Source organism: Linepithema humile, chromosome 1, assembly GCF_040581485.1.
Source record: "Linepithema humile isolate Giens D197 chromosome 1, Lhum_UNIL_v1.0, whole genome shotgun sequence".
Classification (NCBI taxonomy): domain Eukaryota; kingdom Metazoa; phylum Arthropoda; class Insecta; order Hymenoptera; family Formicidae; genus Linepithema; species Linepithema humile.
This window is the reverse complement of record NC_090128.1, coordinates 12,804,275-12,817,269: the sequence shown is the minus strand read 5'-3', so window position 1 is coordinate 12,817,269 and position 12,995 is coordinate 12,804,275. Positions and strand designations below refer to the sequence as shown.

At 34.7% G+C, this 12,995-nt stretch overlaps 3 protein-coding genes and 1 long non-coding RNA gene across 4 annotated transcripts; 1 reads left to right on the top strand and 3 right to left on the bottom strand.

The window, feature by feature from the left end:
- Positions 1-196: 196 nt before the first annotated feature.
- pont (pontin) lies at positions 197-2,222 on the bottom strand. Its single transcript, XM_067348433.1, has 3 exons — positions 1,946-2,222; positions 1,052-1,727; positions 197-926 (listed from the first exon to the last, which is right to left on the bottom strand). The coding sequence occupies exons 1-3, from the start codon at positions 2,084-2,086 to the stop codon at positions 373-375; spliced, it is 1,371 nt and encodes a 456-aa protein (XP_067204534.1). The 5' UTR covers positions 2,087-2,222; the 3' UTR covers positions 197-372.
- A 789-nt stretch (positions 2,223-3,011) lies between these two features.
- Positions 3,012-4,732, bottom strand: LOC105668968 (solute carrier family 35 member E3-like). The gene is made up of 5 exons (XM_012361691.2): positions 3,940-4,732; positions 3,676-3,828; positions 3,514-3,596; positions 3,290-3,428; positions 3,012-3,219 (listed from the first exon to the last, which is right to left on the bottom strand). The coding sequence occupies exons 1-5, from the start codon at positions 4,429-4,431 to the stop codon at positions 3,151-3,153; spliced, it is 936 nt and encodes a 311-aa protein (XP_012217114.1). The 5' UTR covers positions 4,432-4,732; the 3' UTR covers positions 3,012-3,150.
- An 85-nt stretch (positions 4,733-4,817) lies between these two features.
- Positions 4,818-11,963, top strand: Nup160 (nuclear pore complex protein Nup160). The gene is made up of 14 exons (XM_012361689.2): positions 4,818-5,260; positions 5,659-5,972; positions 6,045-6,162; positions 6,246-6,775; positions 6,859-7,665; positions 7,733-8,163; positions 8,254-8,475; positions 8,547-9,229; positions 9,305-9,658; positions 9,778-9,960; positions 10,062-10,228; positions 10,300-10,530; positions 10,612-10,715; positions 11,306-11,963. The coding sequence occupies exons 1-13, from the start codon at positions 5,176-5,178 to the stop codon at positions 10,711-10,713; spliced, it is 4,227 nt and encodes a 1,408-aa protein (XP_012217112.2). The 5' UTR covers positions 4,818-5,175; the 3' UTR covers positions 10,714-10,715; positions 11,306-11,963.
- LOC105668969 (uncharacterized) lies at positions 10,714-12,288 on the bottom strand. Its single transcript, XR_010888245.1, has 3 exons — positions 12,113-12,288; positions 11,225-11,359; positions 10,714-11,137 (listed from the first exon to the last, which is right to left on the bottom strand). It is a non-coding gene; the product is annotated as an uncharacterized lncRNA (long non-coding RNA).
- Between the last annotated feature and the right edge of the window lie 707 nt (positions 12,289-12,995).

The following is a 12,995-nucleotide window of genomic DNA, read 5'->3' as shown; positions in this document are numbered from 1 at the left end:
AACATATTTGTCCATCAAAAATCTAAATAAATTGTAATTTGAATATTTATAATATTGATACGTCATAGTAATTTGAATATTTATGATATTTATAATACACACAAAAAATACAATATGCTTTACAAGATTTGTCATATTAATTTCAAGTCAAGTGCATACAAATCTGAAATTGTTAAGGTCATATATGCAACAATAATTTATGTAAGTTGTATTATAATCTGTATGATGTTTTGTAACATAGATATTATAATTCAATAATTTTAACTAAAAATATAGGTATACACTAGATTGTACAATATGTCATTTCATATTTTATAAAACCCTATTAATATATACATTTGTACATATGATAAATTATATTAAAACCAATCTTTATTTCATAAACTTATCTTGATTTTGTGTAAGTATCTTAGCGGATGACTTAGCGTCCAAGAAAAGTGTATTAACTTCTTCAACATCCTCTTTTTTTATGCTTGTTCTCTCATTGACCTTTGCTGTCAAAGCCGCGGGTGTTAGAAGTTGGACTACATATCGCAGAGTCGTTTTCGTGCCGAGTTCACCAAGAGCGGACAAAGCTTCTTCCTCAATTTGCAATCCCTCTGTGACCGCTCTCAATTTCACTATCTGTTCGATCTCTTGTCTAGAATATGGAAGAGTCCTTATGATGAGTAGACGATCCAATAGATCAAGGGGTATGCCGTGTGGAGAGACGATGTCTTCGGTTCCTCTAATCACGCAACGACCACGATTTGTAGCAAATATAACGATCGGTGCTATAGCGCTCTCCAGTGCGCGATGTAGATAGGTAAAGGTCTCTATGTCCAACATGTGAACTTCATCTATAAATAATACTCCTGGCACTAATTCGGCAATACCTTGATCAATATACTTATTTACCACCTTGTTTATCTCTTTCCGCAACTTGTCTAAAATAATTTGTGTGATTAGATGCACGTCTATTCAAATACGTAATAAAAATATACATGTTAAATTTAAAAAAAATTTAAGATATAAATCATGTATTAAAAGATATAAAATATATATATTTTACCTGTAATTTCAGTCTTTTTAGGTTTCATCAATTGTCCCATCATGGACATTATGTCTTGCCCTCCTTGTGGCTTGGCATTAGCTATATCTAAATCATGCAATGTTACATCCTGAATTACTTCTTTTTTCTTATGTACATCTCCTTTGGGTAAAGGAACGTATTCTTCCGCTTCCAAGTCAAATTCTGTAGCAAAATTATCGCTACGGCCTTGCCGCTTCACTGCACCACTGTTGGCTTCGATATAAATTACATCGCCAGTTTCTACCTTTTCTTTCTGCAAAGACTCGTATATAATAGGATCCAGCTTCAACTGTTTTGTGCCTTTAGATGTCTTCAATCCAAGAACTACGTGTGAAACTGTTTTGCCATAACCACCCATAGGATTCTCTGTTTCTACTGGTGTTAATTCTGTGACTTCACCCTCATATACTTCTTTTGTTTCTTTAATTCTCAAACCAATGGCTCTTCTAAAATTTTCCATAAGAACCTCTGTTTTCTTTATTTCTGAACTATAAACTTCTGAGCCCACCATAGGACAGAAAGGCACCTTGTTACCAAGTTCTTGAGCAATAGCAAGAGCTATCGCAGTTTTGCCTGTACCTGGTGGGCCAGCTAGCAACACAGCCCGTCCTGCCATTTTTTTCGATTTTATCATATCGACAACAATGCCAGCTGCCTGTAAGAATGCTACATTTAATAATTTTAATCATATATACAATTTTTTTATACAGTTAGCCATTATACATGAGCCATTTGGAAGTAAAATTATTAGAAGAGAATTTTGATACAAATTCTACACAAATTTTATTTTTATTTCAGACAAAAGTAGAGAAAACAGATATACAAGTAATAATGCAATTCTGATACTATTATCATTTCTAAGAAAATGCTAACCTCTCGCGCCGTTTCTTGGCCCACGAGACCGGCCGCGCTTTGAATGGCCATGCCATTTTCGTCGAGACCGAGTCCTTTAATATGTGTATGCGCGGAGATTCTCTGAGTCTTAGCAGTGCTCTTTACTTCTTCAATCTTCATCGTTATAACTTTATTTTGCAAAATTATAGCAAATTTAAAACGATGAAATCGACTGCGCTTGTTTGATTGATACACGCGTTTCCTCACAACGTTGTTCACGTTGTTTGAGCAGCGGGTATTTCCGCCATTGGCGGAAGTCAAATATATAGCTTTGCGGAAATTGCACACTGCACACTGCGGAACTCAAGCTGATTCCATTTATTGATTTACTTAGCCCGATATCTCGCAAATTATATTTACAGTGAAATATTAAGAGATTAAGAGATAAGTTTAAAGATGATAAATATATTCCGAATAGCTGTAAACTGTGAAAAGTATATTTGCCATCAATGAATAATATTTAATTATTACAGATTTGTCTGTTAAAAAGTCCGCGTCTAGCAATTGATACATTTTTCTAAAGCTAGATGTCTCATGGGATAATAGCAGTTTCTCGGTAGTGCTTTATGCAGACAAATTTACTATATAAGGTATTCTGGAGACCCTACTGTCGGGTCTGGTGCACCTGGGAAAAAGCTAACGATGAATCACTTAATTTGAAAGTTGCCGCTAATTTCAAGACAGTTTCAACTATCTCTGCCCAAGGTGTGACGGTGACCCTTTTGTTGCCAGGTGTTTGATTCAAGCGATCTTTTTTGTATTAATTTTAACGTTAATTTGCATTTGTTTTGCTTATACTATTGTATAATTAGCTTTTTTGTTTTAATCAATCTCCTTGTAATTTAATAACTTTTTTTGACCACTTTTAGACATTGTCTATAGAAAGAAACATTCTGAATTAAACAATAACCAAAACTAATTATAATATGAAAAATTGCGTTTCAATTTTTGCTTATCTACGTGTTAGAATTCAATTACAATTAGAATTATATGAAAAACATTTGATATCATTACATGTAATGGGGATTAGAAAAGTTTGGGACAATTTGAGAGTAATAAATAATTGTTTATTATAATATAGACTTTTTAGACTTACAAAATATTTTTATACATTATTAAGTATCACGACTGATTTTCTTCAAAATTTCAAGTTTCTTTGATCAACTATTTGCTCTGAAATAGAATCATACTTTATACAGAGGTTTTATTTCTCTATCCTCAAACTGGGGTGCTATGACCTGGTTATCTTTTATCTGGAAAAAAAATATAATTAAATACAAAGTATTAGCAAAGAGACATTGTATATAAAAGCTAGACACTTACTTTGACATGAGCGTATGATACAATCCCCATTAAAGTCAAAGTTATACCAATAACTTGATTTATCGCTAATGTTTCATGGAAAAGCATTGCACCCCCCAACAAAAGAAGGCAGAACTTGGAATGACCAACCATGTTATATCTAAACATTTTGTTAAAGGATACAATGCAAGAATTTGTAAATTGTTTGTAACAATTTTACCTAAGTTTGTAATAATTTTACATACGTTAAAGGCGAAGTCTTTCCTATAATCCAGTAGGAAGTTAAATTCACGAAAAATGCCACTACACCTGAGAACACCACCATGGTCTGTAAAAAATGATATGTAAAGATATTACATATTTATGTTCGATCAAATAATATTAATAAAAATTTTTCAATAACATACTACGTCTAACAGCGACCAGTTGTGTGTGAAGGTTTGTCCAACTGGTTCCAAAATTGGAACAACAATCAAGAGCATAACAGCAGACAATGGTGCTTGATAAAATAATAGTTGCATTGGATCCATTTGAAATTCTCTCTGTTTTCTGTTCACCATCTACAAAAAATATGTATAACCAGCTATATGTCATAGTTATTCCTAAGTTCAGGCATAAATTCTGACTTTTATGTTTATGTAAAAATAATAAATAAGACACACACAACATACAACTTGATACAGAGATGTTACAAGCACTCCTAGTGTTGCATAAATAGTTCCAATGATGTTGAATTGTATATCGTAATAAAAATTGATTATGACTCCCAATGTAATCGGTATCAACGTGAGCTTAACAAGCATGCTAAAACGCTTCTTATAAAATATTATTTGCATTACTATCACACAGGGTGTTGTCAACATTTTTGCCATCTGATAAGTTCCAACTGTGTTATGAGCTAAACTTAAATTGGTCAGAACGACAAATCCGCAAAATGTCATTGCAATTAGTATCATCTGCTTAATGTCGATGTCCTTAACACAGAAGACGTCTAACTTCTCGCAGATTATTAAACCGATAAATGTAATAACAAAGTGTATCATGGACAGTGTAATGTTCGGAAAACGGGTGTGAATGTAAAGCCATTTGTTCAATAGTACAATCACAATCGAAAAGATTACATTTAGCAACAAATAAAACGCAACGACCACTTTCTTGTTCATCTTTGAAACCCAGTATTATACTTGTTTAAACTAAGAATTTCGGTAAAATAATAAATGACGTTTAATATTTTAGTTTATCTCAAACGTCATACATGTCAAATTCTGATCGCGACATTATTCCAGATAATGGATTATTAATTAATATAACTACGGTCGCTCCATTAAGATTTATTCATTTCTTTGTCTTGTAACCCCTAATTTGCACATATCTTTCAATTGATATGCCATGTTTGAGATGCCTCGAGTAATTCCTATCGCAACAATCACGACTGACGCTATAGACGCTAAACAGATACCCCACATCCCACATGATTCTTGTAATAAATTGTGTATTCTATAGGGTGTCACATGAAATAATTACAAGTAGCAAGATAACCGATTTATCGAGCATCGAGATATCGATAATGATTTGTAATAAAAAAATTTGAATTGAATAATTACAGTGTCTTTTCTTTATGCATTTATGATAAAAATATATTTTGTGACACTGCGATTAGCTAATTTTCCAGTTGTTCCAGTTTTTAGTGATGAATATTTTAATTGAAAAATTGTCGATATCTCGACGTTGAGCGACCATGATTGTTTCGAGAGAAAATGCGAGTCGTCTGAGACACCTAGTATAAGCATACATAGAGCACGAGGTGAGCGCCAAAAACCGTTCGATACTGCTCAAATTTCTGGCGGTTTTTTGTAATGTAAAGTGACAGACAGATAGTTTGAAGTGTTTCTTGAAAGAATTATAACATGGTAGAGTTTCCGCTGGGATATCGCGAGGTCGTGCCGGATCAAACTCTGCCAGAAAAATGGAAAGAAATTACCTTGAATACAGGTGAGCATATTATAACCTCTATTCATTGGCCCGGCAAATCAAAATTTCTCTTACAATATTATATAAAAACACTTTGAAACATTGTTCGTGATAGTGCATATCTAAAATGTTTGTTGAACAAAATATAATAGAATATTTGCAAGTTGAAATATTATTTTTTGTGCATATATTATCTAACCTCTATTCACTTGTTACTCATATTTCATAAATTATTTTGGATTTTTAACACGAATTAAGCGCTAAATGTTGCGAATTTCAAGTATTTGTGTGCGTCAAGTTTACATGTACAATACTTTAATAAAAGTAATAAATAATTATATGATAATATATGTATGATAATCTATATATTATATGATAAAAGTATGTTGTAACTAATAGTATAATTTTATCTTTTGCAGGCGGAAGCCAAAGTACATTGCAAGATATAAAAGTACCAGAAAGAGCAGGTGGCTATTCATACAAAAACTCTTCTAAATATTTTACTCGTAATCGGTTTATTTACTGGCGTATTTGCCATGACGTACTCGAATTAGTTGAGCATAGTCTGGACATTAATCTTGCAAACTGTCGAGTGAGATACAAATTTACGGATACTCCAATCTTGGATGGAATTTCTATTCATGAAACAGTCAATTCTGTCATTATTTTGATCGTCACTGTTTCCAGTGTTCACAAACTTTCCTTTTCTCATCCAGATAAGATTCACAAACAAGTAAGTATGCACGAATCTTGCAATTTGTCTTTGACATAATTATTTTGTTAATAACAATTTATTTTCTACAAGGAAAATTTATTGGGTGCATATACGGACTTTAGTGTACAATCTATATTTAGTGAAGCCTCTGCACAAAGTGCCAGAGATCCTCATACATTTCACATTATTTCTAATGCTGGAACCACAAGTAAGTTTGTGACACAATATTTATTTTTGCTGTTATAATATTTGTATATCACTTATTTAACAGTGCTGTTTTACTTTGCACAGACTCGCCAGTGCCTCATGCAGCAGCATCTTGGCTTATATTACCTCAAGAAGAAGCGTTATTTGCTCTTGCTTACAGTTCAGCTACTATATTACTCCTGAGGCTTGAAACACTCACAGGTTACGTACATACTAATGAACTGAAGCAAGACTCAATAGTGCCCAAGTTTTTGAGTGGCATAGCCACCGCATTTAGAGGTCGCAATATCGAAGCTCATGTTGCTATGTCCCTAGTTATACACAATTACGGTAGCGATACATACCTATTCGCGTTATATCGTGAGGGTAATGTACGCATATGGTCGTGCAACAAGACACAGTGCATAGCTGTGACGGACGCAGCAATCGAGAATCGTGTTGTGTCTCAAGGTGCGCAAGGTCACGTCTTGAGGAAAGCTCTCGGCAACGATAACGAACTGTATCTTGGAATCTTCTTAAAATTCAGCACGGGATGCGAATTCAGCATTCTGAAGTCTGTAGAAGAGAACGGCATATTCAAGTTCGTTAGACTGTGTACATTGTATGCGCCGGATGTAAGTACTTTTATAGATACCTTCGTTTTACTATGTATTTCACTCTAAGACGAATATAACAACTTTATATTATCTCTAAACAGCAACATCTGGTGGATTTTGCATTCACACCCACTAGATTGTGGGCAGTGTGGAGAACGGCGGACATGGATGCCGTGGCAGTGACGCACGCACAATTATCGCTGAATAGCACGCATCGCGTTAATTCCGAATGGGAAACCACGATTTTGGAACAAGCGCGCGACAGAGATTACATCGTGACCGACCCCGGAACTGATCCGAGACAAGCGTACATTAATTACATTTTTCATCCTGGACAATTTTCGCTGGCGGACATCACGAAAGCATTAAGCATCTATAGAAGATCCAACGTATTAGCGGAAATGACCTTCTCACCGGCCGTTTTGAAAGAAAGAGTTTGCATGGCCGTAGAGGCGGAGATGCAGGCAGAAGTGATGGATTACGTGATCATGGACGAAGATTATCTGGAAATCGCCAATCGATGCTGGTCAAAGTTTTACTCGTGTGTCGTGCAGTATCACGCAAATGGCACGCGTCCTGTCGGTTTACTGCTATTACCGAGCGTTTACGGCGTCGTCTTATTGAAGAAGTCTTCTTTCTCGCTTCTAAGACCTATGGAAGCTTTGGAACATCTGATGCTCTGCAACGACAAGTCCTACACCTCTCGTTTTAAAACGACGCCTGTTCTATCGCAGGACGAAGACACGTGCCAAGATCTGATTATTCTAATGTCCGCGTTAGTCATGTTGGGCGAGCAATTGTCTGAAGAGACTAAAACGGAGATGGAAAAGGAACTGTATCATCTGAGAAGTCCAGATATCATAATCGATGATTTGCTGTCGAAGCTAACGCTGGAACCCGACGATCCAGTGAGTATTTTAATTAGCTTCTTGTTTCTCTTCACAGATTGAAAATAATCCGTTTATGTGTTAACAGCTGTCGGATTTCGACTTCCAATCGGAACTCTATCACAAATTGAGCACCGTTAAAGATATATCGGCTGCCATAGCCATGCTGTTGGAAGCGTTAACGTACGATCTTGGACAGCCAAATAAGCTACAATTCGAGGAGGATCACGACGCTTCGAAGACCTTGTTGAACGTCAATCATCTGTTCGGCAGCCAGCTAGGAATTTCCACGATAACGGAAAGCGTGACGCAAATAGCGCTCTTGAGATTCTCCATCTGCAGAGATCTGTTGATCTTGCAACAAATCGTATTACTGCGTCCCGAAATATTTGACTCGAGATCCTTGCACACCATAAGATCGTCATTGGCACCAAGAACCGTTGTACTTACTCAAGCTTACTATGTCGTCACATGGATATGCGAGTCTACAGCAGCATACACTCCTTCACAATCATTACTGTAAGTCTTATCACTTTGATAGTATAAAAGTCATACAAATTGTCTTTGATTGTTATGAAAATGCATAACAAAACGATGAAATATTTGCAGCGAATCCAGCTCCCAGCGTCTTTCAACGTTAAAGCTCACCGATCCGCGAATTAACGTTGGACAAAGGCAGCATCGGTCCATGTCGCTCTTAGAATTGTTTATTCATAGCAGCGGCGCCAAGCACGCTCATATTCTGATGGCCCAAATGAGCATGGATCCGACGAGTCTAATACCTTGGCATTACAGCATGCTGACACATGTGACGCTTATTGCGCAACTTATGTATCCTTTACTTGAATTTTTATTTAGATTGCGTTAAATTTTTTTTATATTTCCTTAAATGACACAAATAGATGGCCAATATCCGGAAACTTTATCTTCCCCGAATGGTTGCTCTCCAGTTGTCAATTCCTGCTCGTTCAAGAATACGTGAGACTTCTGAACACGTGGTGCGAGTGGAACAGCGCCTCGAGGAAATTTATACTAGCGGTTGCCTTGCTCGAGATGGGAGAGATGCAGAAGGCGTGCGACCATTTTCTTCGTGCTTCCAACGGAATTTTGAGTGACGTATTCCTAGCAGACGCTTTACTCGACTCTAATGTGACGTCGGGCAACAACGCTCTGATCCATTATTACCTGAAAGTTATCAAATTGTTCGAGGAACACAGCGCGTCCGACTGTATAATAGAGATCGCCGAAACTGCCATAGCGACCGCCGACGCGGACGATCCGAATTTGCCGACGCTTCATTCTATTATATTCGCGCAACACTTGAGCCTGGGTCACCACACGGAAGCTTATCACTGCTTGAACGCGAACCCAGACGCCGCGCGTAGAGTGGACTGTTTGCGGCAATTGGTCGTTACGCTGTTCGAGAAAAAGCTGTTGATAGATTTAATTTCTTTTCCGTACGTCGACATGTACGAGGATCTTGAGAGAATAGTAGAAGGCAGAGCCAGGAGCGTCGATCTGATGGAAAACAATTATTATAACTTTTTGTACAGCTTCCATGTCAATAAGCAAAACATGCGGAAAGGTAAGTTTCTTATCCGTTTCTGCAACTGAGTATACGTATATATTGTTACTATATATTTTCATGACACTTTTACAGCGGCATCGGTGATGTACGAACAAGCTATGCGTTTAAGCCAAGAACCTCATTCCGCGCCAATTATAGCGAAGCAAGCTCAATGTTTACTAGCGTGCATTAACGCGTTATATCATGTAAGCGAGAAGTACAGGTGGATTGTAAGACCTGTAGTCGATCAGAGCGTTTCGGACGAGATGAACTCGTCGAATCCACAGAAGAAGAGAAGCATAGACGGAAAAGAGGTGTTGCACTATAAGATAAAGAAGCAAGTCGAAGTGCTCGAGTTAGATGATATCAAGAAAGAATATTATATAGTAGACGCGAGATTAAAGATATCGAAAATAAATTCGGATATGCACATAGTTACACATACTGGTAATTGTCTAATGAAGACTTAATTGTTTAGTGAACTTTTCTATGAGGAAAATACGAACAATTTTGTTGGAACTCAACAAACGAGATCACACCAACATATATATATATATATATTTCAGAACCACCCGAGCTTATTGTCACGTTATGCAGCATTGGCTTGTACACAATGGCGTTACACTTGTGCGACGAATTTAAAATTAGTAAAACCTCTGTGCTTGAGAGTTTGACTTCTCAGTGCATCAAATTGAGTCAACGCGAGGATCCGAATGCCTGGGATTGGCTGACGCAAAACGACATATTTGGTGTGTATAATCATTTGTAATTGTACAAAGAGATCGCGTTTGTGCAATCATATCTAATTTTTTTTTCAAAAGCTGTAACACAAAAAAATATTCTTTTCCAGATATCGGAATATCTAATACAACCATAACGAATACGGCTTGGAAATTATTAGAGTACTTTACGTTAAAGCATGAAAAAGATAATAACAGTGAACTACATAAAGCCGTTGCGCGAAAATTATTGCAAGATGGAGCCTTCCTGCCGCAATGGTTATTAATATCGTACAAAGTAAGTAATTTTTGATCAAATTTATGTAATTTTTCTATGCTATATTCGTAATCTTGTTCGTAATATTACAGAAGCGAAACGCCTCGGAGCTTCTTCGTCTCATGCTGAATAGCGGCCGATTATTGGAAGCCAGTGACTTAGCGATAGATTATATTAATGCAGTATTAGGTTGTGGACTAGAGCATTTTGGTCTTAAAACACCATTAGTGGCTATCGCACCGCCAACTTGGTTGCCGTTTAATACTATAGAAGTATTATTAAGTGAACTAGAAGATTTAAATAAGGATTCTGTTTACATAGAGGTAAATTCTAAAATTAATATATCATCATAAAATATACCACGGTAAGCCACATTTTAATATACGTTATAATTTATGTTTTAGAGCTATGAGAGATTAAATTCAACGCTGGAAAAATATCTAGAAATAGCAGAGCGTGTTTCAGAAGCTATGATTAAAAAGAAGATGATGAATGTACACTCCTAGTAGTAAGTAATATATTTATTTATTCATTGTATATAATATTCTTACAAATTTTTAGATATATTATCAGACTCAGTTTATTGTACATATGGAAGAAAGTTATTTACTAATATTAAGCACATAATTATTTGGTTTAAATATCAAGTATAAATTGGCTCATGATTAAGTGATACCAGAGTCGTTACTATGATAATAATAGTGAGGATTGCAGCAACAATAGCGGCTACTGTATGCGGACATCGTTTGAACAATACCTATAATCGTCGTTTAAAATTCCAAGTTTTGATCCATCATTTAATTAAATAAAAATTGTAATTGCAATAAACTTATAGCATTACCATCAACAAAACAACTATTCCAAGAATACAGATAGATCCGACTGGCAGAAAGAAGGATGCAGTCCAATAATGTCTTGACATTTCAGGATCTATAATAAAAAAGAAATTAATGTTACTTTGAATTCAATTTATACAATTTTGATATATTTCACTATATATAGTGAAACAAAACTCGCCTGCAAGCCAATTTTGGTAAAATTTATTGTAAAAGAGAACTGGAAATTTTGTTATAATATCTGTGTTTTTTGCAATTACAGAATCTGGCAAACTCTGTGTGTCTACTGTTTGCGTATCACCCCTCAACTGGTCTCCTGTGATGTACATACTTGTATCAGATTATGTTATCAGTATGGTAATTGAAATAGTATCAAATTTTATTACATTTATAATTTTTTAAATTAGTTTTATATTCCTATCAAGTGCGAGTTTTTTATTGTATGATAAGGGAATTTTTTGGGTATAATTTAATTAAGGTGCCAAGAATAAAGTGTAATACACTTTGTACATCTTGTTAGAATATAGTCTATGGTAAGGATGCTTTATTGACTGTTTTTCTAACAGTTAATCTTGATTACTTTATTTCTGAAGATTTCTATTAATCTTTAATGTTTATTTTTTATTATTTATTAATATTCCTATATCTTTAAGCCTTTTACTCTGTAATAAGATTAAATATCACTGCCAACTTTTCCTATTTAATATTATAATTACAGCAACCTTACTTTTTCTGTAATCTAACATATCATATTTAAATATTCTCATCAAAGACTTAATAGATTTGCATTATATCTGAACAATTGACTATATTAACAATTTGTAAACTTTGACATGAAGCTCAAATTAATAAGCAATCAAAAATTGTTCGATTGTTCAAATTGTTCAATTTTTGATTGTTTATTGAATGTTAATAATAATGTAACTACTTTCATAATCTAAAAAATGAATACTTAGTCGCATTTTTTTTACTTAAATCCTACTGTCATAGAAGGTAAACTTTAATATAAAAATAGAGACAATAATGATAATAATAAGACAATTGTGCGAGTTACTTTTAGAATAATTACATTTTGTAGCATAATGAGATTTGTAATTATTAAAACATTTTTTCTTTATATTTTAATCGGTATGTATTTTACTCTAAATAATGATATGTACAATTACACTGCTGACAATAATTTTAGGGAAAAAAATCTGAACACTATTGTGGATAATCCGACAATCAGATTTATATCACTACACGATCGCGTGTAAGTACAGATTACAAAGTGACATACACAGTAACAACACATGTGCTTACCCCAAAGCACAAACATCTTTTACAATTGCTTTAGCAACTGTATTACCTTTGCCCGCAAAGTACTTTCGTCAAGTGCATTCTGTTCGTGCAGGAAATTAAGAACTGAATCAATCAACACCATATATAACAGCAATTTTCCTTTATTTATATCAAATAACAAGTAAGAAAAACAAGTTAAAAGTTCATTAGCTTCGAAGTGCATGAGGTCACTAACTAACATACACATTTAAAGGTAGCTTCGACCTTGTGAAACAATGATTGCCAATGCAAGAACTCATTTTGTTCCTAATTTCTAAAAGACTGTGTGGGGAGTTTGACAAACAGAAGGAAGACAGTGAAATAAACACACGTGACAGAAAAAGTGCGCCAAATTGAAATGGTGTAGCAAGTAATAATAAAAATAATAAAATAACGATGAATGCGTTTACGTTTTCACAATACATTAAACTATTATCTAGAAATATATAAATCATCGCACAGATTATCAGTTTAAATAATGGTGATTGTAGAATCTGTCTGTCAACAATTAGTATGCAAATAAAAGTATAAATAAAATAATTATAAAACAAATAATTTTCATATTTGCTAAAATTAAAAAGACAAATAGTGAGTTAGAGTCTATCAGATTTCATTAAACTGACTCAGAATTA